We start from the raw sequence: 27309 nt of genomic DNA, 5'->3' as shown, positions 1-27309 counted from the left end.
CCTGTGGCATACAATTTCAAATCTCCGAGCAGTAACATCAACATTAAGTCATACATTTCAGAGACAGACTCTTACCTTTAGGGCACCGAGGGGACTGATACACTGAGAGCTGATCACTGCTTTTGGTCTCTTCTACAGAAAATCCTAAATTGTCGAATCTTGGATTCAATGTCACTTTGAAACCCTGTCCACCGGCTTTCTCCTTGGTAGAGTCCAGTGTCTTGAGCACGTGTGCTCCTGTCTTAGAACTCCGATGTGCCTTAGAAAGTGGCGTACTCATGGCTCTCTCCCTCACTGGTAAGGACAGAGCAGAGTGGAAAGGTGCGCATTCCTTACTCTGTGCGCAGGGCGACCACGGCATTTTTTCACTTGGGATGGGTGATATGGTTCCACCCAGTGGACCTGAAGCATGACTGGCATCCTTTACCTCCTTATCGGAATGTCGTCCAGGCACTTCGGCTGTTCCCAGGGTGCTACTCCTATCAGATGCACGTGCTGGGTTTTCATCATCAGAACCTGAACTACAAAATCCTAAGTCAAAGGTAACAGAGAATAAGTCCGCAGAGCAGTCGAAAGGCTGCCCCTCAGTTTTTATCTCTTCATCTCTGCCCTCCACACCTTCCCAACACTTGGTATCACAAATGATTTGATCTTCAGGCTCAGAATCATCATCTAACAACTCATCCGAAATTAAGAAGTGAGAGACTGGAGGCATTTCACTTATGAGAGTTTTATCTGACACACAGAGGGGTTGACTGATTCTGTCCAAGGGAGGAAGGCCCACCCCATTCAACTCTTCAGTACCATCTTCAATATTCTTCAAATCATCTTCAAATAACAGTAAACTCTCATCCTCATCAGTGAACAATACTGGGGGCTCACTATCATCATGGCTGTTCTCGTCAACCAAATTATTTTCAAGGTTTACTTGTATTTGACCATAACTGTTAGATACTAAATTCTGATTTTTAATATTGTGGGTTTCACTATCAGAGTCACAGAAGGAGGGCTGATCAGGAATGTTATTATGAGTTGTGGCAGGGAGACAATCTTTTTCAGAAGGAGGATTAGTATGTTTAGCTGAATTCAATTCTAAGTTTGATTGAGAATTCACAGCAGTGTATAATGCCAGAGAAGCAGGTTTAGGACTGTGTTCACGCTCTGGGTAGGGTGATCCAGGTTTAGGACTGTGTTCACGCTCTGGGTAGGGTAAGCAGGACTCATTGTCAAGTTCAAAACCCTGAGTAACGGCATACTCCACGTCTGAGAGTCCACTGAGGGAAGGGGGAGAATGAGATAGAAATTTCTCCACATTAGCCAGTACCTCTTCTGTCATGGGCTGACAACGATAAAACAGTTCAGCTGCTCTCTCTGTGTACAGCTCTTCTTCCAATGGAAGAAACAAATGTGAGGACAGAGATTTATCATCACTGAAACTACTATAACCAGAATCTAAGGAGTACCTGGCAAGTGACTTCTCTGTGACCTGACACTCCATTAACAATGTTCCTGTATGGCTATCATCTTCAGTAACAGCACCCAGGATGGGGATTCCACCTACATCTGCCACTCTTTCACCACTGGGTGGTACCCGGGAAACAACGTCTGCAGGAGAATTCCTGTCACTGTCTGAAGAGTCTGCATCATCATGGTCGTCATCAGTTTGCTCACGAGTCTGGCCTTTTCCCACTGTTGTGGCTTTTTCCCTTAGAGAAGTAATTTTGGTCCATTCAGAATCCATTTGTTCAACGGTGTCAGCACACCCTTCCTCAGACTCTGTCACTGACAAAGAGCCTCCTGCATCGACACTCGGTCTAAATGAAGACTTCTTGGGAGCAATTCTGGTGACACTGGCTACATTCTTATATCCATTCCTTGGAGCATTATATTTTGAGTAGACATCTTCCATTTGTAGAAAAGGTTTAATTTTCAATTCATAGCTGCATTCATCCTACAAAATGAAAAACAGCAGAAAGTCAGAAAAACAAAATAAGCCAATTCTAAGAAATGAGTTTTACTCCATATTATTTTTCTAAAAAAATTGTTATCATTTGAAGGATTTTGTTTGAAATCCCCTAAACTCTAACAAATCAAGAAAAAAATGTAAATGCCAACACTATGAAATCATTGGCTACTTTTTAATCTCAAGACACAGAGCCACCATAATGGCTAGTCCTGGACAGAACAACTTCAATTACTATGTAAGGTTATAAATACCTAGCATTTAATTAAGAAATTAATTTCCTAAAAAATATACATATAGTAAATTTAAATTCTCAATTGAAAAACCAAGAGAAGCCTTGTTTGTTTGTCTGTTTTGCTTTCTGACATGGTCTGGGCTCATAGCTCAAGCTAACACATCCTTCGCTTCTGTCTCTGGGATTCTGGGGTTAGAGGTTCTGCCAGATTCTGACCAATACAGAGGCAGATGCTTGAAGCCAACCATTGGACTCACCACAGGGACCCCAATGGAGGAGTTAGGGAAAGGACTGAAGGAACTGAAGGGGCCTTATCTCGAATCAATGGGAGGGGAGGCCCTTGTTCCTGTGAAGGCTTGATGACCCAGTGGAATGCTAGGGTGGTGAGGCAGGAGTGGGTATGTGGGTGGGGGAACACCCTCATAGAAGCGGGGTAAGGGGGATATGATTTGCAGAGAGGAAACTGGGAAAGGGGATAATTTAAAATGTAAATAAATAAAATATCCAATAAAAAAAGAAAAGAAACATGAAAAGAGAAAATAAGGAATGATTATCATTTAGTTATTAGCAATGACTTTAGTAGTAATTGGTTGTGTTCCACTGGAGGTTATCATTAAAACTGTTTCCTGCCTACCCCACCCCCACACATCCCCCAAAAAAGCTTAAGGGCTGGGAATATAGCTCATCTGGTAGAGAGCTTACTTAGCACACTGGAAGCTCTGGGTTCTATCTCCAGGACTCCAGATAAGAAACATAGAGGTGTACTCTTGTAACCTACAGAGGTAGAAGGAGGTTCAGAAGTTCAAGGTCATTCTTGGCTACATATGGAAGTCAAAGCAGCCTAGAGTACATGAAACTCTGACACTGACACACACACACACACACACACACAGAGCAAACAAAGAGTAGGAAGAGGAGAAAGAAGAAGAAATAAGGAGATGCTAAGCGTTCTAGATTCATCAGTACACTAGTGAGAGAAAGCCATAGCTACACAGGACCAGGAGTAGGAGCCCATGCCTGTAATCCCAGCACTCAGGAGACTGAAGCAGTTAGTCTGGATTAACTACATAGCAAGACCCTGCCTCCAAAAACTGACAAGAGAGGAAGGCGGGAAGAGAAGAGATTAGAGAAGGCTTTGGGAATGAGAGAGAGCTGTAGAACCTGTACCTCTTCATGTCTCATTCCTTCTATCATTCGCATGATGCTGATGAAATGGTGGCATCGATCCGAATGCTCAACCTGATGCGTAGGAAGCGGATGATCTTGCCAGAGACTCCACTCGGAGAGAGAGAGCTGGTGAATTCCAGTGGTTGGTTCTTGAGCCTTCATTTAAAAAGCAACAAGGAATGAGAATTCACAAGCCAATTTTAAAGACATGATTCACATAACAAACATAATGTAAACCACTTAAATTCACATGGGCAATCTCAACTAAAATCCTCGAGGGAAAAACAGGAAAATAATTTTATAAAGTATAAGGTTGCTTTTTAAATTACATTTAAAATTAATTGTCATTTGAGTTATGATTTGACCATATTCCTGTTTCTCGAAAAAAAGTATGGTTTTAAAATCACTACTTTGCTATATGTAGATCCCACAATAGAATGGGTGGCATACATTGATCCCTGATGAAGTGATTACAAGTCTTCATGCCCACTGCCACATGCCATTCTCCCTGCTAGTGGTGAAAACACACCTCCATAGGCAGATTTAGAAAGCATCCATGAGCATCTTCTTCCAACTCTCTCTCAGCACGCGAAAGCTGGGCAGCTCTCTCCACTGCAGCTAAGCTCTCAGAGTTTGATCATGCAAGCAATTAGCACCCAACTTAAAGTCTAACTAAAGTTTCAAAAAAGCAAGCCAGTTTGCACAAAGGCACACAGGGCAACATACTTCATGCTAGTAGCACACTGAGGATCTAAAGCACAGCAGGGAAATAGCAGAGCACACTGTGCCGTTCTGCAGGGTGATAATGGTCATGCAATGTTATGAAATCAAACTACAACCTACATAAGAAACGGCTATGTGAAAGCAAACAAGAAAGGAGGTCTTAAAGGTTTGACTTTGGTGTGGTGATTCCCTTTTAAGCGGACCACTACTTTAAGTGAATTAACATTCCAATCATAAGCTTGTGTTACTGCTGTCAAATCCACTGTGCAGGCACCGCACACAGCCACCTCGCACAGCCAACTCACCACTCTGTCCTCCTGTAAAGACAGGAAGTGAGACCGAGGCAAAGCCACTCCTTTAACTGTGTCGCTGTCTCCTAACCTATAGAGTCTGTTCCATAGGTTAAATTCCTCTTCTGACAAGAGCCCATCTTTATTCGAATTACCAGCTTTTATTCCTGGAAGTTCAAACAAGAGTTGGGAGGAGGTTTAAAGTAACCGGCAAGACAAAGGCAAAATACACAGTACCGCCTGAACCCAACCTGCTTTATCTATTTACTTCTGGTTCTGCTAAACCAAGATTCCATTTTGGGAACTAGAACTGGTCACACAAACTTACTGTGCAGTGCTTCTCCACTCTATTGCCTAAGTCTGTCTCACCTCTTTGAAAGGGTCTATCCCATGTAAGAGCTACCTTAGCAATAAGTTCACTAGTGGAATAGAGAGCCACGTGTCGGCTTCTCAGTCTGGCGTCTTTGGAACAGTCATATAAAATCTCTTGTGAAACCGAGTTAAGACTGACTTACACATGAAAACCAGCACTAGCAGAGCAGTATCTGAAGCTTCAGGAGAGGGACAGTAACATTAAGGGGCATTTAGGGTTATGTTTTAAGTGGGGGACAGATGGAAGGAGAAAAATACAAGTGGGGAGAGAGTGCAGAACTGCGGTCCGACTCAGAAAAACCTCAAAGATTACTAATCAGGAACTCAGAAACTTTGGTCTGTACTATTCTTAAATACCGTGTAGGACGTTTTAGAAAAACAACTTTTCCGAAAATGTTTTCCTTTTGTAAAACTAAGAGCTTTAAGTAAATGACCTTGGGGATCTCTGACTTACTCATTTCTTTCTCTTTTATGTATATGGGTATTTTTGCCTACACGCACAGTCCACTGCCCACAGTGTGTATATCTGTGCAGCACATGTATGCAGTTTGAGAGCAGGCCAGAAAAGGCCACTGGACACCCCCCTCCCGTCCCCCTGGCAGGGAGTTACAGACAGTTGTGAGTCAGCATGTGGGTGCTTAGAATAGAAGCCAGGTGCCCTGGAACAGCAGCTAGTGCTTTCAAACACTGAGCCATGTCTCCAGCTTTTTAAATAGGAAGGGACTCCAATGTTTTAGTTACTGAGAACTTTAAGCCTCTACACCTCAATGAATTACACATTAGTGTACATGCATGACGATTTATGAAAAACTGCATAAAACATAGTCATATAACTTTGGAAAGGGGAGTCACAGGCACTGAAACAGTCAGGATGGAGGACAAAGTAGTAAAATTATGCACTAGCAAGTACTTATTAATTTTGCTTTGCTTTGTTTTTGAGAGAACCTCAAAACTGACCTAGAACCTGCCCTTCAGTCCCGACTGTCTCCTAAACACAACAGTGCAAACGTCTGCAAATCAGCAGGTGAGTGATGGAAGGCTGTGTAGCCAACGGTGGTGTCCTTCTATATGAAGGCGAGGTAATCCTGGGAACACGCATGGAAACGGAGCATCTGCCTGGTGTACATGAGGGGAGAACGTCCTTCTTCCTTTGTCATGCAGTAGACTGTGTAAATGCACACGCAATCTAACTGAATGCTTATTCTGCAACTGTTTTCTTTTTAAACTTTCAGTCTCCCTACTGGGTTTCTAGCACTCCATGTCACCAGTGTCTTTCCCTTGTCACATCAATACGTTCTTATCTTTCCTAAGACTCAAAGCACCTTAGAACATAGACTGTTTTCAAAGAAAGATACAGTATAAAGACAGGTTATGCACCAGGAAGTGGCGGCACACACCTTTAATCCTAGCACTCAGGGGGCAGACAGGCAGATCTCTGAGTTTGAGGCCAGCTTGGTCTACAGATTGAGTTCTAGAACAGCCAGGGTGACACAGAGAAACTCTGTCTTGAGTAACCAAAACAAGATGATGATGACAATGACAAAGATGACAGAAGGAGGAGCAGGAAAAGGAGAAAGAAGGATGAGGATGGGAATGCTGTTTCTTTCAGGAGCCAGCACCTTCCATCAGTTCTCCAAAATGACAAAGAGGTGCTGATGCACGCTCTCCAAGTCTTTTAGAAAATAAAGCTGTTTCTTTGGCCACATACGTGTAAATCTACAAAAGAGATTCTACAGATGTTAGGGGATTAGGTACTTCTCAGCAAGGAATCCCTAACTGTTACCGCAGCAAAACGGATCATCCACAATGCCACTCGGCTGCTGCTGGCCTTGTTGTAAACGAGCTCGTTAAGGGCAAGATTCCAGTCAAGAGAAGGAAGGCGCACAGTGAGCGTGGTACGCATGCACTGTAAGAGTCAAGATGGCTTCCCATGATGGACGAAGGGAAGGACCAGAAAACAAACAAAGCCAAAGGGAAGGCCCTGAGGGAAGGAAGGTTCCACTAGGCTCCAGCCTGTTCCATCCAGGGAAGCACTGTGAGAACAGAAAGGAGCCTGAGCTGCTGGAGCCCATGCCACAGGAATCCTGGACTCAGGAGACGTACAAATGGGAATGATAGACCTAGACTGTAAAACAAAAACAGGGCAGACCAAGAATGGGAGGGAGTGAAGAATGTGTCAAGTGCACAAGTTTTGCTTACCACTCCTTGAGGAGAACGACTTTCGCTGTACACTCCGAGCCTTCTCTGATTCATAGACACCATGTGTGATGAACATTTTGTGTAATTCAGGATTGATTTTATCAGGAACCATTCGTGGACTTCCTTGGTATAAACGAAGCACTTGTCTGTTACCTGAAATAGCTTTATAAATATTTTTTTTGTTGGACTGACTCTGATTGTATGTCTGCAAAACAAATACAAAATACAAATTTTCAGTTTTTATAGTAATCATTTAGCTATAATAAGCAATTAATATGTCCGCCAGGATTATTTTAAACATAAAATTACACTTTGATTCACTTAAAGACTAGAGAATAGAATTCCTATAGTCTTGAATGTGAAAACAGATCACTAACTTAGATTCTTGAGGAAAATCATTTTAAAATCTATTACTACAAAAGCTTAACAACTATTTGTAAAGAGGAAAAATACACACACACACACACACACACACACACACACACACACACACACACACACACACGAGAATCCTCATGGAACTATGTATTTTTATTGGCTTACTGCTTTTAATACAGCCAAACTTTGTACCTGAGTATAAGGTCATATTTGTTACAAGGGAGATTTATGAGAGAGGAAATGAAGCCTTTATTTCAGCGTGTTCATTTGTCTACATTTCCATTTTCCTCACCATCTTGGATTAGACAATACAGATGATCTAGAGCACGGCACAGCACACATGAAGTGCTCATTAAGGATGAGCCATTACCACCATTTAACAGATCAGAAAACACACACCTAGATAACGACGTTGAGTGGTCTGGCTACATAATAAAATCAGAATGTAGATCCATTGTTTGACATGTAAACATTACATTTATTAGGATCAGTTTATGGATAACACATTATAATCACATTAAGAGTCTTAATGAATGGAATTCATTTTTCAGGTTGAATTGAAGGGTGAATAAAACATTTCAAATCAGTTTCTAAAAACTATCACAGATGTTGAATCTATAATATGAAATTATTTTTGCTTACTGAACTTGTCCCAATGTGTTATAGTTTGTCAATATTTTACTGTAATAAATAGTGTAAAAAGTATAATATCATACTTAGAAAGTTCTGCCACCCATGACTGTAGAGAATATTAGTATAATTCAAGTTCCTTTCCAAATAGATGGGGCACCAACACACCTCAGTGAAAAACTAGAACATCAGTACACAAGCTTTTACATACAGTGTGTTTGCTCTGGTGCATGTTGTTAGCTTTTCATTTATTTATTTAGCTAATTTTATAAAATTCAAAAGTACTATTACGGGAAAACAGTCTGAGCACACGTCTGTTGCAGAAGTACAGAGATGCTGTGCACAGCTCAGTTGGTAATGTGCTTGCCTAGCATGCAGACACTAGGCACACATGAACTGTGACAGCCCTGGGAGTCATAGCGCTTAAGAAATGCAGGCCAGAAGATCACAAGCTCTAGGACATCTTTGGCTACAAAGTGAGTTCAAACCAGCCTGGGATACATCAGATGCTGTCATTAAAAGAGAAGTGTAGGGAAATGGAAAAATGAATAAATATTAGTTGTCATATCATGAGTTATAATGAAGTACCAAAATGTGTTTCTTCAAATGAGAAAAAATTAGGAGAGTGAATTCTGCCAAAAAAATCTTTCTTACAATCAAGACAAACTAAGAATCTAGTAACAATGTCGGCACATTTGCCTAGAGTGCTTGGATTTTGAATGCTAGAAGACTGCCCTTGGGTTGGCTCTCAAATTTCGCTGTCAGCCAGCATACACAGTCCACTTACACGCTCTTCCCGTCCTTCAGCGAGGATGACAACAATCCTGCCTTGCCGTCTGCGGCCAGTTCTACCCATGCGCTGAATGAGGCGGATTGGGCTCTTCTGGGCATCAAAGCATATTATGAGATCCACTTCCCCTATATCCAAACCTTCTTCTCCAACACAGGTGGAAACCAGGGTGTTATAACCACCGTCACGGAACTGTCTCACCACCTCAAACACAAACAACTCAAAAATCACTTCAGGAAAGTATCAGCGATTTGTAGTTTGCATTATTTCCCCATTCATCTTGAAAAGGTCAAATCAGATTTTAAAACATTAAGGACAGCATATGAGGGTGGGGAACATGGGGTGTCATAAGATAACAAAATAAGCCAAAACAGGGCGGATAAAATGGAAAGTTCTAATTCCTTTGTTTTAAATAACGACTGTCGAGTCATTCTGTTAATAACTATGTTTCTTGGTCTATGAGGAAGCCCAGTTTTACCTTTAGCAACACTGAGAGGAGAAGAGGGCAGTGAAAAAGCCTGGGTCCAATTACTCCAATTTATCGTTCCTTAGAACTAAACGTATGGTCTTGTTAGCTAAAGTAAGAATGACTAGTCTGGAATGGTCTTGCTCACTTTAAATCCAAGCATTCAGGAGGCAGATAGGTCTGAGGTGCAAACCAACTAGGACTACAAAGCGAGACCCTGTCTCTACATAAGAAAATCAGAAAGAATGCCTCACATCTGAAAGACAGCTCAGCATGTAAGGCCACTTGCCAACAGGCCACGCAACCTGAGTGTGATCTCTGTGTTGGAAGGGGAGAACTGACTTCCACAGCTTGTCCTCTGATCTCTACACCATGCTGTGACATGTGTGTCCACACACATAATCCCTCAATGTAACAAAAAGTTTAAAATAAGGGCTGTAGAAATGGATCAACAATTAAAAGCACCTGCTATTCTTGCAGAAGACCCAGGTTTGGTGCCCAGAACCCACATCAAGCTCTAGCAGATCTGACACCCTTTTGATCTCTCTTCTAATCGTGTGTGAACATACCCACACACACACATAATTAAGAATAAAAATATTTGTAAAAGTTTAAATAATGCTTCATTACTCCTTGAACTCTGGCACCCCAAAGGCAAACATGGGCTACATGCTAGAGATGTAAGAACAGAAATCATTCAACATTAACAGGTGTAATGGACACATCTGAAATCCTAGTGCTTGGGATGTAGAGGCAGTGGCAGCACTAGTTCTAGGCAAGCCTCAACTATATAAACCAATATCTCAAAACCCCCAAAATAATTGAATGAATAAATAAATATTTCAAAACATATATAAGACACATCTGATCTTTCAAAATGTGCTTATCTTTATTTGCATATTGATTATAAATTTTTTTTGTTGTTGTTGCTGCCGCAGGGTTCTCTTTTTGTTTGTTTGTTTGTTTGAGACAGTCTTGCTATGTAGCTCTGGATGACCTAGAGTACTCTATGAAGACCAGGCTAGCCCTGAACTCAGAGAATGCCTGTCTCTGCCTCCTGAGTGCTGGCATTAAAGACTTGCACCACCACAACCAAATTAGAAAATGGGTTACAACAAAGCTAATCCATCCTATTTTTATCTCATTACCTAAAGAATTAATAATTAATTACCCGCAGTTGTTCCTTCTGGGTGTAACCCTTTGTGTTTTTCCCTGAGGCGTGGCCAACAAACGTCATCACTCTCACACCTGGCTGGTGCTGGGAAAGCATCTCTGCAATTTCCTCAACGCTATCTCGAAACGAAGAGAAGATCATAACTCTGCTCTCCTGGCACTTCTTTTCAGTGGTGTTTTTAGCTGTGGAACAGGAAATATGTTTTTAAAGAAGAATTTAAGGCTAAGAAAATATTTCAGTACAACATGTACAAAGCCTTCTGCTCAATGCCTAAGACTGCACCCAAAACAAAAGAGCATTGTGAGAGCGCCTGCTAGAAAGCACGAGTCTGAAACTACGTACTCATGAACAGCTACTGCAAAAGACATTTTCAACTCCCTATTTCTCCTTGGCTGCCATGAAATAATAGCTCAAGAAACCAGCTCAACACCTGGGTCAGTCCCTGACCAGCCCATCCATTCAAGCACATGCATGTTACTTCCTTTGCAGAGAAGCACTATAGAACTCCAAATGACTGCACCATCCTGTTCCACCTTCCCTACAGGCACTGCATACTCCACAGCTGCTGTCTTTCAGTTCAGCAACGGCTGAACTGCAGCCTGTATCCAGAGCTGGCCAGTGCCTTCGTGCTCAGGAAGAGGTGGGATGGCTGCTGAGGGCAACGCTAAGCGAGGCTGTGCCACTGTCCTGCTGTCTCCCAGTGACCTAGAACCACAGCATTACTAAACCTACCTGAGCTGCTTGATTTTCTATTTCTCTTATATTGCCCCAAACTAAACTTTTCACATAAAACCTTATTTTTCTAATTCCATTATTTCTTTCACTCCCACCTATCCCAACTTCCCAAAAGTTCTAAATATCATTATCCAGAGTAATTAGAATCCACCTCTCCCTAGGAATTTTACTTTTTTTCAGTTACCACTTTGTCTTAAAACTACTAATTGTTACCCACCATTCCATGACTTGAAATGTTCAAGTATAACTTCTTCCAGTTTCTTTAACTTTGGATGACTATAGACAAATTTTTTCTCTTTATTTCCTGAAGAGGGGAGAAAAAACATTTTTTCTATATATTCTCATATCAATTATAGTTTTGAACTTGTAGAGATCTGCCTGCCTCTGCCTTAGGATTGTTGAAGTGAAAGATGTGCAGTGCCATGCTCAGCCCATAGCAATTCTTACTGTGGAGTAACACATCTTTTTGAAAGTACACATTAGGCACGGAGAGGTAAGCAGCAGATAAGAGCACACACTGCTCTTGCAGAAGACCTGAGTTTGGTTCCTAGCACTCATATCAGGTGACTCACCTGTAACTTCAGTTCCTACGGCCTCCACAGGCACCCCCACCCCCATCCTACCCCACCTTCCACCACACACACACACACATATATACACACAAACACAAACATACACGTAATCATAATAAAAATAAATCTAAAACAAAGAAAAGACATATGTTAAAATTTAAAATTTTCCCTCAGGTGTGGTAGTACACAGGTAATTCCAGCACTTGGGAGGTTGAGGAAGGAGAATTAAGATCTCAAGGCCAGCCTCGGTTACAGAGAATGCTCAAGGCTAAGCCTTAGCTACATGAGGTCCTGTCTCAAAAAAAGCCCCAAGCACAAAACCTTATTTCTTTTGCCTACCAAATCTAAGTACCCTCTAGATAGCATGTAAGTGCAAACAAAACCTTTAATTTTGATGAAAATGTTATTCTGAGAGAGAATTCAGAAGGATTCAGCAAAACAAAAGGGAATAAAAAATACATTTTTAGTTAAACTACATTTCAATACTGAGTGGTTCTGGGACTTTTCACTACTACTGATAAATCCATTTAAAGTTTGTTAGCCTGATGTATATTTGTATACATCAATCCTAATACCCTAACTCACTGAACAAAACATTTACGCATTGGCAGGGCTGAGGCTACACAAACATTAGAATGTATACACTGATGTACAAAGTTCCGACTTTTATGAAGGAAAGCAGCACCTGGTAGTGTTTATTTTTCTGCAGAGGTCTCCTACGCTGCTGGGACTGCCTAAAATCTTGGGCTACTCCTACCTCAGCATCCCAAGCAGCTGGCGTTAATGGTACTCAGTTAAAAGAACACAGCTCTCACTGAAATAGCAGACCTTTCTGGAAAGCCGAAGCCTCGCTGGCTGCAGCGGCATCTCGCACGTGGGCAAACACGCTCTGCAGGTGACTGTAGAGCTTCGTGAAGTCCTCATTCCGGCTGAGCTCAGTTTTTACCCTTGTCATTCCTTTAGGAAACATGAACAGATAACAGCATTTCCTCCGTATTGAAAAAGAAATGAAATTTTATCTATGAAGGCAAACGTCTCGAATTGAACATGGAAGTCAACAATCTGTCCTAGTTCCATGTTCACGATGTGGAGTAGAAACTGAAGGGTTGTTTGGACAGTCTATTGTGTTGGATGGTGTTTGAAGTGGGCACAGGTAAAAGACTAAGGCAGACTCCTGAAGAAACGTTTAGCAGAAGCAGACACAGGAGAAAGGATGTTCTGCTAAAGCAAGCATGTGAAAGGACACGTGATGAAGGATTCTTTGAAAACAACACGTGTATTGTTCCACCTTATGCTATGTAGTTGAACGGTATTTGTTGGGACACCATATATAGAAATGCACCAAAAAACTTCTGGCTGATTGGGTACATGTGCTGAGGCAAGACCCATGCTGAGGACACATGATGTTTGGAGGGTATAAATAGGACACACCAGACAGTGATGGGGGTTGAATTAAGCTTGCTTATAGAGCTAGCTATGCAACACTTGCTTGTGGGTCTCGAGCCTTCTCTTCCCTTCTCTGAGAGAGACATAGCCGAGACCTTCTCTTGGCTTGCCTCCTGGTCTCTCCAGCTGACTCAGCTGAGGCCCGGCTGTCTTCTGCCAGGTCGTGTCACTGCTGTTGTTAACCCAACTCTACCAAACTGGACTGCTGGTGTATCTGTGAAGTGTATGCGAGTGGATCAAGCTGCCTTTGCTGACCTGTGAACTCAACTGCCAATTTCCAGGCAACAGAGACGGGAGTTGCTCCAAAGAACCTTTCTAATCAAGTCCACTCCCTGCACCCACTCTTTTTTCCCCACTACCTCTGGTGGGTGGTGGGCTAAAAGGAAGGTTAAAACATTTAAGAACTATCAATCAAATTATGGTTTGAAAAAAAAATAAAGTTACAATGATGCACTGTTTTCATCAAGCTAGCAAGCACAATTACACTGAACATTATCACACTCCATCACTTTTAGAAACAAAGCATTTAAAGTTAACTCAAGTTACATAGCAATAAAATGACTATTAAAGACATTCTGGTATACCCATAGGTCATCAGAGAAGATGGGAACTAACATAGACCCACAATGTGTGGAGAACTGGAGACCTTGGGAGGCTCAGTTCTGGATGGGATGTCTTCATCAAACTCCTCCCCTCAGGGCTCAGGGAGCTATGCAGAAGAGGAGACCAAAAGAGCCAGAGGAAATGGAGAACACCCAGGAAACAGGCATTCTGGACGAAACAGGCTGACACACATGAACCCACCCAGTGCTGAGACGGAGTTAGTGGACACAAGCTCCCACCCTAACCTAGAAGCTATCTCCAACTGGCAAAAGCTTGCAGAGAAAAATTTAATTTTCTCCAATGGATATACAAACCATACTTACAAGGCCCCATGCCCACCAACAGATGATTGACACAAAATGAAGTCAATGGTTTTTAAGGAGATTTTTGTTCCAAATTGCTTTGCCTTGGTATTTTTTGCCTTACTGGTCTCTGTTGTTGTTCATGGCTTCTGATTTTGTTTTCTGGGTTTTGCTTCTCTGTGTGCATGTGTTTCCTTTGTTTTTTTAAAACTTCTTGTTCTGGTATTGGGTCTTTTGGTTTTTTGGTTTGTTTTGCCTATTTGTTTTCTGAGGAGTAAAGAAGAATGGAGTTGGATTGGTCGGGGGTGGGGAGGATCTGGGAGAAGACTAAGGAGAGGAAACGGTGACCAGAATACAATTGCATGAAAAAAGAATTATTTTCACTGAAAAAAAAAAAGTTAATTCACGTTTAAGTGGACTCAAACCTTGGTTTTGGTTCAATCCCTTGAACCAGAACAGCACGTGTCATTGTTTCTCTGAAATAATTTCACACGACTTACCTTTGGTTCCATCCATGATTCCAGAGAGAAAGAAATACAATGATCGCATTCCCAGTTGCTGCAGTAACTCATAACCATGGTATAAACTAATACAGATGGCTAACTCCCCTTCAATTATGCCTTGCTGAACTCCCTGGAAGAAACATATCAATTCAACAGAGAAGAAACGACAATACCCACTCCATGCCACTGTAACACAATAAGGTTCAGATGACCAGAAGAACTATTTACACTGGTTATAACTTGATGGTTCTACTGAGTGTCACATGACAGGGTGTGGCTATGTGAGTGTCACGTAGTTTCAATATGAAGCCCATCCCTTAAAAAAAAGAAATCAATGGGTTGGGGATTTAGCTCAGCGGTAGAGCGCTTGCCTAGGAAGTGCAAGGCCCTGGGTTCGGTCCCCAGCTCCGAAAAAAAGAAAAAAAAAAAAGAAATCAATAGGAAACTAGCATTTATTATTTTTCTTTATAGGTAAATTATTTACAGTATATAGGTTGGTTCATGTGTCCTTATGAAGCCATTACTAATTATCTACCATAGGTCAAGCACTGACACAAATATATGAGTTATGATGCAAATGGAAAATAGTTGGATAGACTTGGTCCCATGAAGGACAAATATTTTGTTAATTTCTGTGTGTGTGTGTGTGTGTGTGTGTGTGTGTGTGTCTCTGTGTGTCTGTGTGTGTCTGTGTGTGTGTACCATGGGTCTGCTATATGGCCTCAATCTGGCCTGAACTGAGTATATAGCCCTGTCTGGCTTCAAGAGGCACATCCATAAGAGAGCTTTAGCTCACCAAGACAGACCAGACTTTCATTTTACTGTATTTAATAAAGATACTATTTCCCTCTCCCCCACCCTTCTTTCCTTTCTTCCTTCCACTAATCTATTTTGTTTGTTTGAGATGGGGCTCCCCAAGTACAGCCTAGGTTGTCTTAGAATTCTCAGAAACCCAGCAATCTCCTGCCTCAATCTACTCAATGCTGAAATTATAGGCATCAATCACCACACCCAACTTAAATCCACTTTCGTCCCCTAGTTTCTTGACACAACACTGCAAGTTCCATGTGGCCAAACATTAATGACCTCCATTCCCTGTCTCAGCCACATTAGTGACTGTCCTCTTTCAATTGCCTCTGGCCTTCTGGTGCAGATCATTCTCAGTTCAAAGAACCCAGAGCCTGTCTGTATGGTGAACATCTCTTCTGACTTTGGACACAGTTTGATAAACATTTCATTTCCCCATCCATTCACTATTTTTCTACTACAATTAAATAAGGAGCTGGTGGCTCAGCAGGTCATGACTAGTGACCTGAGTCAATCCCTAAACATGGTTAGAGAGAACTTCCTCTTATGCGTTGTCCTCTGACCTCTACACGCATGTTGTGGCATACACATACTTATATACATATATACATATGGGCATACACACATAAACAAACAATTAAACAAATACAATCAATTTTTCTTTGTTTCTTTGCTTCTTTCTTTCAAGTTTGGTAGAATGCTTCTTCTGACTTCTGGTGTCAAGAGCTTGACTAAATGTTGTTGCTTTAAGTTTTAGTCAGAAATAGACCAAAAGCCTATTTGTTAAAAGCTAAAATGTATGGGAGAGGTAGCTCAGCTCTAGATACGCAAGTCTGATGGCTCAAATCTGATCCCCTGAACCCACATTAAAACAGGTACAAGCTTGGCCCGGCAGTGCATGCTGAGAAGCAGAGGCAGGTAGAGCTATGTGAGGTCTAGGCTAGCCTTGACTACACTCAGTTTAGGGCCAGCCATGGCTCTATAATTGAGGCTCTACCTCAAAAACAAACAGACAACCAGGATGTGATATGACACATCTGTACTTCTAGCACTCCTATGGCAAAATGGAGGGTAGAGGCTGGTGGGCCAGCTAGCCTGGAGTATACACAGAAGCATCACCAACAACAAGACTGCCTCAACAAGGAGGATGGTGGGAATGAACAGGGCACGCGTACCCAAACTCCAAACTCACATATACATGACATCAATTAATTAAACATAAACTAGATAAATCACACCTATTTTTTAAAACATTTTAATGTTTATCGTGTGTGTGTGTGTATGTATGTATGTATGTATGTGTGTCTGTATAGGACAACTCTCCTTGCATCACATAGCCTCCATGACTAAACTCCGGTTTGGTGGCACTCCCTCAATAAATCGTATGTAAATTCTTGCTGAACTAATTAGTATATATCTAGGAAATTATCATTTAGATTTTACTAAGTGCCCAATAAACATTTAGTCAAATACAACAAAATGTATTTAAAAATACATACCACAATATTTGGGGATGGATTTTTCCTAAATTGATCTCTTGCCAGAATTATCTGGTATTTTGTTAGGTTGGGAATGTCTCTTTTCATCAAAATATTTCTCTTAATCAAAGAACTGGCAAATGTTTCCAAAATCTACAAATTTAAAAAAAAATTAATTCAAGTTTACTTTTAAGTCCTTTTTTAAATACAATGACTTTATCATATATTTATACAAGTGTGTGCTATAGTAAAAGATCTATATTTAATAAAATATACTATGAAATTAATTTTTAAACACAAGACATTAAAATTCCAGAGCACTGTCATTTATATCCAGATACCATCCACTTAAGAGTAAACAGAAGTGTAAAATCAAACTATAACTCAAGACCATGTTTACTTTTCATTTCTTTTTCAACACTTAGGGCTGAACCCAAAGTTTTGCACAAGAAAGGCACAAGCAAGTGCTCTATTACTGAACAACATCCCAACGCTATCTCTTTTGTCCCCTTCTTTCCCTCCCTTCCTCCTTCCCCACTTGGTAGGCAGATACTCACTATGTAGCCCTGCTTACCACAATATCATTATACAGACAAGCTGGAACTCACAGAGATCCACCTGCCTCTGCTCTGTCAGCTGTGAGGAATGGTCTCTGTGTCCATGCCTGGCCTACTAGCTTAATTCTAAATCAGGACAAGCCCAAATTTGAGGAAAAGGATACTTTACTTCATCTCTCAGTGGATGATTGGGGGAGGGGGATGGAAACCATTCTTAATCAGTGAGGATGAAGATCTGAAAACACATGGTCTCCTAAGAGAACAAAGGGCAGACAGAACGGCCTTAAAACACTAGCAGTTTCTCAATGGCTGCAATACTGGCATTTGGTAATTGGGCCTGGGAATCCCTTGTTATGGGATGCCCATTCTGTGCATTGCAGGATGTCCTCGTGAGAAATGTCACTTGCACTTTACAACAGCCTAAGTGACTTCTATGTTATCTTAGGGCCAGGTCAAATCCTGACTCCTGTGGGCATTATGGGTTCTGTTCACCCCAGTCATTCTCCCTAGACCTTTGTTTTGAGCATTGTTTCTAAGATAAGCAGAACCCATATGGATAAAGCCATTATGTAGTTTGTAAAAATGTTGTAACCTTTCTTGTACTCATGGGCCCAAGTGAATTGTTATGTGAAAACTTGTTTCCACAATTGTGCTATACTTAAATATGGCAAAAATAAATAAGCTGATGTCAGACTCCTGACATACTGGGCAAACACCAGTTATTAAAGTTGGACCGAACTGAGTTTCAGTCCTCCTTCACCGAGATGTTTCCTGGTGGAGATGTAAAGCTTTCAGGGGCTGCCTGCAATTCCTATAAGATTGCAGGAATGCTCAAGAGGATGGGGCCAGGGGGTCACAAGTTCCAGTCTAGCCTAGGCTAGAAAAATATAAAGCCCAGAGCCATCTAGATGTATGTTCAGTAGGTACCACAGGCAATCCCAGCACCACCACGGCCAGCATAAGGCTACTAATTTGTTTCACAAATGGCCCATTTTTGTAAACAAAAAATCTTTTAGTACATATGAAAATAGGGCTATCTGTCCCCAAAAGTTTCAATTTCAGAGATTTTTTTCAACTTTATAATGAAAGGCAATGCTGCATATATACTCTACTACACGAAGTACAACATACACTTCTCTAAGCTCTAACTGAGATCATCCCACTACCGGCTGAATTATCATACCCCGACCTGATGAAAACAGCTTACCTGGACATATGTCTTTTGAATGGCTCCTAGTTCTTCCCCAAGGGGAACAACAAGCTTTTCAACTCTTCTTTCGTGAGAGTAAGGCAAAATATCCGGAGAGTCTTCCGAACGAAGCTCTATCTTTTCAATTAGTAGGTTAGTGATCACCTGTTGCACAGCCTACACAGAACCAGTGGGGTATAAGTTAGGCAGCAGCTCAACTATAAATTCAACTATAAACTTAAAGCTAGCCTGAGCTACATTACAAGACCCTGCATCAAAAACACAATGATACAATAATAAGTAGATATTGTAACAGCTTTCTGAGTAAAAATCACTCACTTAACAAGTGTAGTGGGGGGGTTGGGGATTTGGCTCAGTGGTAGCGCGCTTGCCTAGCAAGCGCAAGGCCCTGGGTTCGGTCCCCAGCTCCGGAAAAAAAAAACAAAACAAAACAAAAAAAAAAAAAAAAAAAACAAGTGTAGTGGGACTGAGATCTACTGTGTCAGCCACAGCACTGACGCTATGATCAGCAGTTAAAAAGAAAAGAAACAAGCCTGGCCTGAGGGGCAACTGCATGCCTGGCAGGGAGGGCCTCAAGGCTAAGGGCCGCCTGGGCTTTGTACTAAGTTTTAACCTAGACTTGGACAAAATGAGACTCTACCTCACAAACATAAAACAAAACAGAAGGAATTCTGAATTAGTTTAACTCAAAAAGTACTCTGAGGCAAGAACTGCATCTTAGGGTTTGGAGAGATGGCTCAGTGGTTAAGAGAACCATCTGTCCTTCCAAAGGACCCAGGCTCAGCTCCCAGCACACACACAACAGCTCACAACTGTCTGTAACACTCGTTCCAGAGGATCCGACATTCTCTTCTAGCCTCCTTGGGCACCAGGTATGCACATGGTACACAGACATAGATGGAGGCAAAGCATTGATACATATAAGATAATAAAAAACCTTTTCAAAACCAAGCTCGTCTTAATCACCTTTGCATACCCAAAACTTAGCATAGGACAAACGCACCCACTTAGTGCATGAGGTCCACAGATCTAAGTACCACATTTACACCAGTTCATAAAAGGCTTCATAAAAGTTCATAAGGCTTTCAGGGAAAAAAAAATTAAGGCTTTCAGCTGGGTGGTAGTGGTGACAGCAGCGGCACACACCTTTAATCCCTGCACTCAATAGGCAGAGGCAGGTGGATCTCTGAGTTCAAGGCCACTCTGGTCTATAGAGTAAGTTTCAAGACAGCCAGGGCTACTACACAGAGAATCCATGTCTTAAAAAACCAAAGCCAGGGCTGGAGAGATGGCTCAGTGGTTAAGAGCACTGACTGCTCTTCCAGAGGTCCTGAGTTCAAATCCCAGCAACCACATGGTGGCTCACAACCATCTGTAATGGGATCTGATGCCCTCTTTCAGTATGTCTGAAGACAGCGACAATGTATTCATATCTAATAAATAAATCTTGAAAAATATTTAAAAAAAAAAAAACCAAAGCCAACCAACCAAGTAAATAAAATTAAGGCCTTCATTTATTATTATCTATTTAATAGAGTCAGGGTCATATTGTATAACACTGGCCAGCCTAGAACTCACTACATAGACCAGGTCAACCTCTGACTCACAGAGATCTGCTTGCTTCTGCTTCCTCAGTCTGGAACTAAAGGCATGTACAAATATATATATATATATATATTCATATATATATATTCCTATATTTCATTCACTCACAAGTTTCTTGTTGTTGCTCAATAGTTACTTATTATTATTTATTTACAGACAGTGTCATTTGTCATTTTAGCTAGGTTGGCTTGGATCTCACTATATAACCCAGGGTGCTCACAAACTAGAGGCAGTGTTCCTGCACTAGGTCTGTAAGTGCTGGGATCACAATTGTGAGCTACTATACCTCCTCAACAAATATGTGGGTAAATTCCATTGACCAGGCATTCGGTTGGTTAGGCATAAACTACTGGTAGAGTGGGCTTAACTATTGTGTGCATGTATCTTATAGTTTAGTTGGGGCAGAAAGGCAGATTATGATAAATTTTAAATTAAGAAACAAGAGAGCTGGGGTCAATGGTTATGACTGCTTGCTATAAAAGCATGATGATGTCCCCCTGGGTCCACGTAAAGGTCACTTTAAAAACTAGACACCTGGGTGTGACTATGTGTACATTATTACAGCACAGTACTGGGGGACAAAGACAGGGCGGCCAGAGGAGTCACAGGGCTGGATGGCTACCACTGTCCTGTGGGCTCTGTGTTTGAGCAAAAGCAGGAACACCACTTATGCAATTGTGCACACACACAACTATGAGTGGTTGCGATGACTAGCTGTATGGTGTGGAATGTGATGTAGTAATTTAGTTAAAATAGATCTTTTTAATAGGGGATATTTAAATGTGAATAAAGAGGCGAAGAGATGCAATTTCTATTTGTCACGAAGACCATGTATGAAGTATGGAATTACCAAAGAATAAAAACAAAAAGATTATGTGTAGAGGGAAAAAAAGAGGCTTGCAATGTGTCAGAGGTAAAACAACCTTAGAGAACATCAGCAGACAAAGACCGCACTCCTAAGAAACCAGGATGTTGTACAATAAAACTCACGGTCTGACTTGGGGGTCAGGGCATTGCTTCAGTAGCAGACTGCATGCACAGCTTGAAGGCAGGTTTAACTACTTGCACCAAGTGGGGAAAGGCTGCATTTTTTAGTACTGCCCAAAGATACCTGGAGAAACGGTTGATTTCATGGAGCAGAAAAAACCCCACTAATTTGTCATACCAGGGAGTTAAGAAATGCCTTTAAAAAGTAACAGGTAGTGTGGTGTGATGTGTGGTGTGGTGTGTGGTGTGGTGTATGGTGTGGTGTGATGTGTGGTGTGGTGTGGTGGTACACGACTAACAGACACAGGAGTCATTTCAAAATGTTCCCAATAGGCAAAGCTAGGGCAATTGGCAACAAAATAATGCCTGATTTAGTCCTCTGAAAAATAATAAACATACATTAGTGCACACGAACATAGATAAATAAATAGATAGACAGATAGACAGGGTTTTGAGAGAACACAGGCATGTGTGTGTGTTTGTGTGTGTGTGTGAGTGTGTGTGTGTGTGTATGTGAGTGTGAGTGTGTGTGTGTGAGAGTGTGTGTGTGTGTGTGTGTGTGTGTGTGTGTGTGTGTGTGTGTGTGTGTTTGTGTGTACTTTCCAACTTGGGCTAGGAATACAGTGCAGTGGTAGAGCGCTTGCTCTAGCAGGCAGAACAACTTGGGCTTATCCCCAGCACAGCATTCCTCTGGCCTGGTGAGTGCATGTCTATAGGACTGGGATTCTGGAAGTGGAGGCAGGAGGATCAAGAGTTCAAGGCCATCTTCAGTTACATCATGAGTTCAAGGCCACCCTGAACTACATAAGGCCCTTTCTCAAACACTAAAAAACTAAGTAAAAGAAACTAGGGAAAGGAAGGAAGAAATGGCAAAGCTGCAAATGTTAAAGACATAACTGCTGCAGCTAGACCTGGAGCTAGATGCCGAAGTAAGACGTGTGCATGTTTTCGGTGACTCTCCCCCGCAAGCTAAGGCAGGTAAGTTTACAATGCAGAAGACCAGAGCTTTAACCACTTAGTCAACAGCATGCATTCCTTGCTAGGTTATGCTGAGAAAGGTTCCAATTCACTTCTAGAACATTCTTGCAAAGAAATGAATAACATTACTTCATCACAAAAGCACCAGACAAATGCAAATTGAGTGATATTCTACAAAACAGCTCATGCCTACTCTTTAAAAGCATACAGTCAGGGCTGCAGAGATGGACGAGTGGTTATGATCACTAGCTGCTCTTCCAGAAACCTGGGGTTCAATTCCCCGCACCACATGGCAGCTCACAAGTGGATGTAACTCCTGTTCCATGGCATGGACACCCTCATACAAAAACAAAATAAATAAATAATTTTTTTAAAAAGCCTATGATCCTGGGAAGGAAGACTGAGCTATCATCACATCCTGGATGGGAGTGAAGAGACATTCTGACTAAACACAATGCAAAAAACATCTGTGTGTGTGAGTGTGTGTGAAGGGAGCACACTGGAAAAGTTCAGTAAGATTGAGATCTGCAGAGGAAGTATTAGTTTGTCCTTTTTATACTGTGGTTTATATTTATAATTATATCAATGCTAGTATCAGGAAAAAAAAGATGAAAGTCATATAAACATTTTAATCTTCTACAAATTATCTTGATGGCAAAAAATAGTGGAAAAATCAAACTTAAAAACAAAAAAACAAACAAGTGAACAATCAAACAAAAATATATAGCTAGGCCCTTAAGATGGCATGGCCTACAACCTGAGATACTCAGGAGGGTAAAACAAGGATCAGGCCTGCCTAGGGAGACCGTGGCTCAATAAATACTAGAACGAGGCCAGGAGCTCAGAAAAGCAGACATAGCATGCTTAAGGCTCTGGCTTCAAGGTCCAGACCAGCTGCTGTAGTTGGAGCTCAGGCCTGCAGTCATAACCAAGTTGGAGGCTGATCCCTTGAGTAAGAAGTTGAAGGCCTGCCTGACAACATGACCAGAACCAGTCTCCAAACAGGAAAGAAAAGAAGGGAGAGGGGAGAAAAAGAGAGAGGGACAGATGCCACTACTGTAAAAAAAACTTCTGCAGTTATACAAATGCCACCATCCTCAAGCCATACCAGGAATACTAAATTGGAAAGCTGATCTGGCCCTATATAAAAATTTGTATTTCCTTTCACATAATGAATAAAAAGTCATGGTACTTACCTTGATATCACTACCTGGTGTGGCACTAAGAGCCAAGATTCGAAAGTGATTGGTGTATTTGACCAGTTCCCTTACAACCTTAAAAAAAAAAAAGGATTTTAACTTCATCTGCTCAATGTGAAAATAATAGTGGTTCAATGAAACAAGGTATTACGTCTGGTCTATTATGGTTATTCCTCCATTGATACACTGACAGTCTGGTATATGGAGCTACCACCAAAGCACTGTATCCCATAAACAAATGACTTAGATTTGATGATACTCAAGCCAAATCTCAACTAATGCTCAAACGTTATTTATTTTCTAAAAAATACTTATTTATTTATGTAAATGAGTACATATCTGTATGTACACCTGCATGCCAGAAGAGGGCATCAGATCCCAGGATAGATGGTTGTGAGCCACTGTGGTTTCTGGAAATTGAACTCAGGAGCTCTGGAAGAGCAGACAGAGCTCTTAACTGCTGAGCCATCTCTCCAGCCCCATTTAAGGTATTTTAAAGATGCTAGGGGCTGGGGATTTAGCTCAGTGGTAGAGCGCTTACCTAGGAAGCGCAAGGCCCTGGGTTCGGTCCCCAGCTCCGTAAAAAAAAAGAACCAAAAAAAAAAAATAAATAAATAAAAAATAAAGATGCTAGACACCACATATAAAGGCAAACCATTATATACAAGGCAGACCTCAGTAGAATTACTCCAATTAAGAATGAAACTGGATATGGTGGGGCACACCAGTAATAACCATAGCACTCAGGAGGCTAAGATAGGAGAATAGCTAAAAGTCAAGGTGAGCCTGGGCTACATGAGTTCTAGGCCAGCCTGGGCTATAGTGAGGTACAGAAACAGGAGGGAAAACCATTACTGATAAAGGCCCACGGGTGTAACTAAGTGGGAAAAAGTGCTTGCCTAGCATGTACACAGAAGGTCCTATGGTTCATCCCAGCACTGAGAAACAAAAAGGTCTATGCAAGATAAAATATCCTCGATGACCATTTGTCTCAGTGTTTACTTTAGTTCACTGTTTGTTGCTCTAGTGAAACACTTAACTAAAAGAAACTTTGGGGAGGAAAGGGTTTATTTCATCTTACAAGTTATAGTCCTTGGGTGGAATGCTGGAATCTAGTTAGAGCAGACACTGATGCAGAGACCATGGAGGATTTCGGCTTACTCACGAGCAAGGATGGCCACCCCACAATACTGTTAATCAAGGTGACCCAAAGACATATCCCTCGGCCCACCTGATGGATGGAGGCAGTTCCTCAGTTGAGGATCCTTCTTCCCAAGTGACTCTACGTGTGTCAAGGTGACAAAAACTAGCCAGCAGAGTGCTAGAGGTGATAGCCTCAGATACCGTATTAGGACGACAAGCGAATATACGGACGGCCGAGACAAGAAGATATATGCGGTGGTTCTCAACCTCCCCAATGCTGGAACCCTTTAACACAGTTCCTCATGTGATGGTGATCGCCAACCATGGCATCATTTTTGTTGCTACTTTGTGATATAAATATCTGATACTCGACCCCTATGAAAGAGTCCCCCCTCCCCAAAGGTGTCAAACCCAAAGGGGTCGAGAACCACTGGTGTAAAAAAAAAAAAACACTCTTTGGATTGGTGCTTTAAAGAACTCTTTTTGAAGATGAATATGGTGGGAGCCTGCAACCTCCGCACTCAGGAAACTGAGGATTACAGCAGGTTCAAGGATAGCCTGGACCACATAAGCAAGACCTTGTCTCTAAATAAGCAAGCAATAACAAAATAATGTAAATAAAAGTTATTGGAGGTGGGGATGAGGTTCAGTAGTAGGCTGCCTAGGCAGTAGGCTGAGGCCCGAATGTCATCCCTAGTACTTCAAATAAAAAAGAAATTGTTGCATGAGAACTAAGATTTCAAGTCATCTTTCAAACAATGAAGACATCTTGGGCCAATTAACCTTCTGTGTTACAACCACCCAGTACATCTACCAAATTATCATGCATGAGAAGTGAGCTGGCAGGTTGCTCATAGCTATACTACCAGTGCTTGGAAGACTGAGGGAGAAGGGCTGCCAAGAGTTTAAGGCTAGCCGAGTGCCTTTAATCCTAGCACTTGGAATGCAGAAGCAGACGGATCTCAACTTTGAGGCCAGCTGCATTTACACAGAGAGTTCCAGGACAGCCAGGGCTATACAGAGAAACCTTGTTACAATTCCTGCCACTACCACCACCACTCCTCACCAAAAAAGCAAAGCAAAACAAAACAAAACAAAACAAAACAAAACAAAACAAAACAGAAGGAAAGAACAGGTTAAGGCCAGCCTGGGCTATCCAGTGCATGTGTGCCTGTTGTCATTTGTATCTGGAATGATTCAAGGCTGTTTGTTACTACTTAAATCAATGCATGTTCAATTGCATTTATTGTTAAAAGTATAAGACTTAAGGTTTTTGAAAAAAAGATTGATTGTCCACTGAGGAGCCTGTACCCACACTGGGGTATGTCTCTCTTTCTCTGACTCTTCTAAGAGACGCCTACCCATGCTCTCTTGTATGTCTTAACTTCTTCTGAATGCTTCCTATTAATCCCTGCACTGAAGCCTATATTAAAATATCTTTATTAAATCCCAACCTTGCTTCCAAAAAAAAAATCATGTAATGTCTAGAAAGCTTTTGAAAATAAATGAATTAAATACAAGCTAACTCTACAAATGAATTTGCACATAGCTGGAATATAAAGTTTAAACTGTCTTTCAGGATGGAGGTAGTGAGAAGTGATGTAATCCAGCACTAGGGAAGGGGAAAGGCAGGAGGATTAGTAATAGTGTCAGGTCAGCTTTAGATACAGTGAGTTCAAGCCAGTTCTGGCTCAAATAATAAACAAACAAAGAAACATTAACTATTTTCCCAAATGTAAATAATAATCTGTATTAATCTAGAAAAATTTAAAAAATGAAATAGATATATTTCCTAGATACAGCTAAAATGATAATGGTAAGAAATTTAATTCTCACCATGGTGACACACGCCTTTAGTCCCAGGACTCAGGAGGTAAAGTCAGGCAGATCTCTCAGTTCAAGGCCAGCCTGGTCTACAAAGTGAATTCCAAGACAGCCAGAGCTACATAGAGAAATTCCATCTCAAAAAACTAAAATAAAAAGAAATAGGACTGGAGAGATGGCTCAGAGGTTAAGAGCACCGACTGCTCTTCTAAGGGTCCTGAGTTCAAATCCCAGCAACCACATGGTGGCTCACAACCATCTGTAATTGAGATCTGATGGCCTCTTCTTGTGTATCTGAAGACAGCTACGGTGTACTTAGATATATAATAAATAAAATAAATCTTTTTAAAAAAAAAAAAAAAGAATTTGCTCTTTGGAGCTGGAGAGAAGGCTCAGGGCTTAAGAGCACTCGCTGCTCTTCCGGAGGTCGTGAGTTCAATTCCTAGCAACCATACGGTGATTGACAACCATCTATAACTGGATCTGAAACCAGTGTCAGTAAGATGGGGTAAGATGACAGGCACTTGTCAGTCTTGAGTGTGTGTGATATACATATTCAACATACTTAGCAGTTTGGTTTGGTCATAGAAGTTATTCATCTCCTTAGGCTAAACGGAATTGTCTTTCTCCTTCCTTCTTCTATCTATTAAGTCAGTGTACCCTCATCTCTCCCACCTCAGGATTTGTCATAAAGGCATTTATTTTTTAAATATTTTTTAATTTACTTTTAGCTGTGTATATATGGGTGTGAATAAGTGGGACTGTGTACCTGTGACTGAAGGTGCCTTCAAGTCCAGAATAGGTTGTAGAGCTTGAGTTCCAGGTGGCCAACCTGGGGTTTGGGACAGAACTCTCTGCAAGGGCAGTGTGCACCCTTAACTGCTGGGCTGTCTCTGTAGCCAAAGTAGCCTTTTAAACATGTCCAATTGGAAGGTATCTGTGCTATTGTTACTGTTTAGATAGCATCTCCCCG

General features: G+C 41.4%; 1 protein-coding gene across 13 annotated transcripts in view; it reads right to left on the bottom strand.

Annotated features, from left to right (window-relative positions):
- Positions 1–27309, bottom strand: part of Fancm (FA complementation group M) — a 53804-nt gene that overhangs the window by 23588 nt on the left and 2907 nt on the right. For all 13 annotated transcript variants that reach the window (XM_056985580.2, XM_063261922.1, XM_056985579.2 and 10 more), the window contains exons 3-14: positions 23367–23444; positions 18598–18756; positions 16855–16986; positions 14546–14678; positions 12523–12651; positions 11340–11426; positions 10385–10569; positions 8745–8951; positions 6950–7154; positions 4394–4545; positions 3366–3521; positions 76–1951 (exon numbers count right to left, since the gene is read on the bottom strand). In XM_056985580.2, coding sequence (XP_056841560.1) covers positions 76–1951; positions 3366–3521; positions 4394–4545; positions 6950–7154; positions 8745–8951; positions 10385–10569; positions 11340–11426; positions 12523–12651; positions 14546–14678; positions 16855–16986; positions 18598–18756; positions 23367–23444 — 3499 coding nt within the window. The remainder of the gene's footprint in view (positions 1–75; positions 1952–3365; positions 3522–4393; positions 4546–6949; positions 7155–8744; positions 8952–10384; positions 10570–11339; positions 11427–12522; positions 12652–14545; positions 14679–16854; positions 16987–18597; positions 18757–23366; positions 23445–27309) is intronic.

The sequence above is a fragment of the Rattus norvegicus genome, chromosome 6, assembly GCF_036323735.1.
Source record: "Rattus norvegicus strain BN/NHsdMcwi chromosome 6, GRCr8, whole genome shotgun sequence".
Classification (NCBI taxonomy): Eukaryota; Metazoa; Chordata; class Mammalia; order Rodentia; family Muridae; genus Rattus; species Rattus norvegicus.
This window is presented reverse-complemented; position numbering and strand designations above follow the sequence as displayed.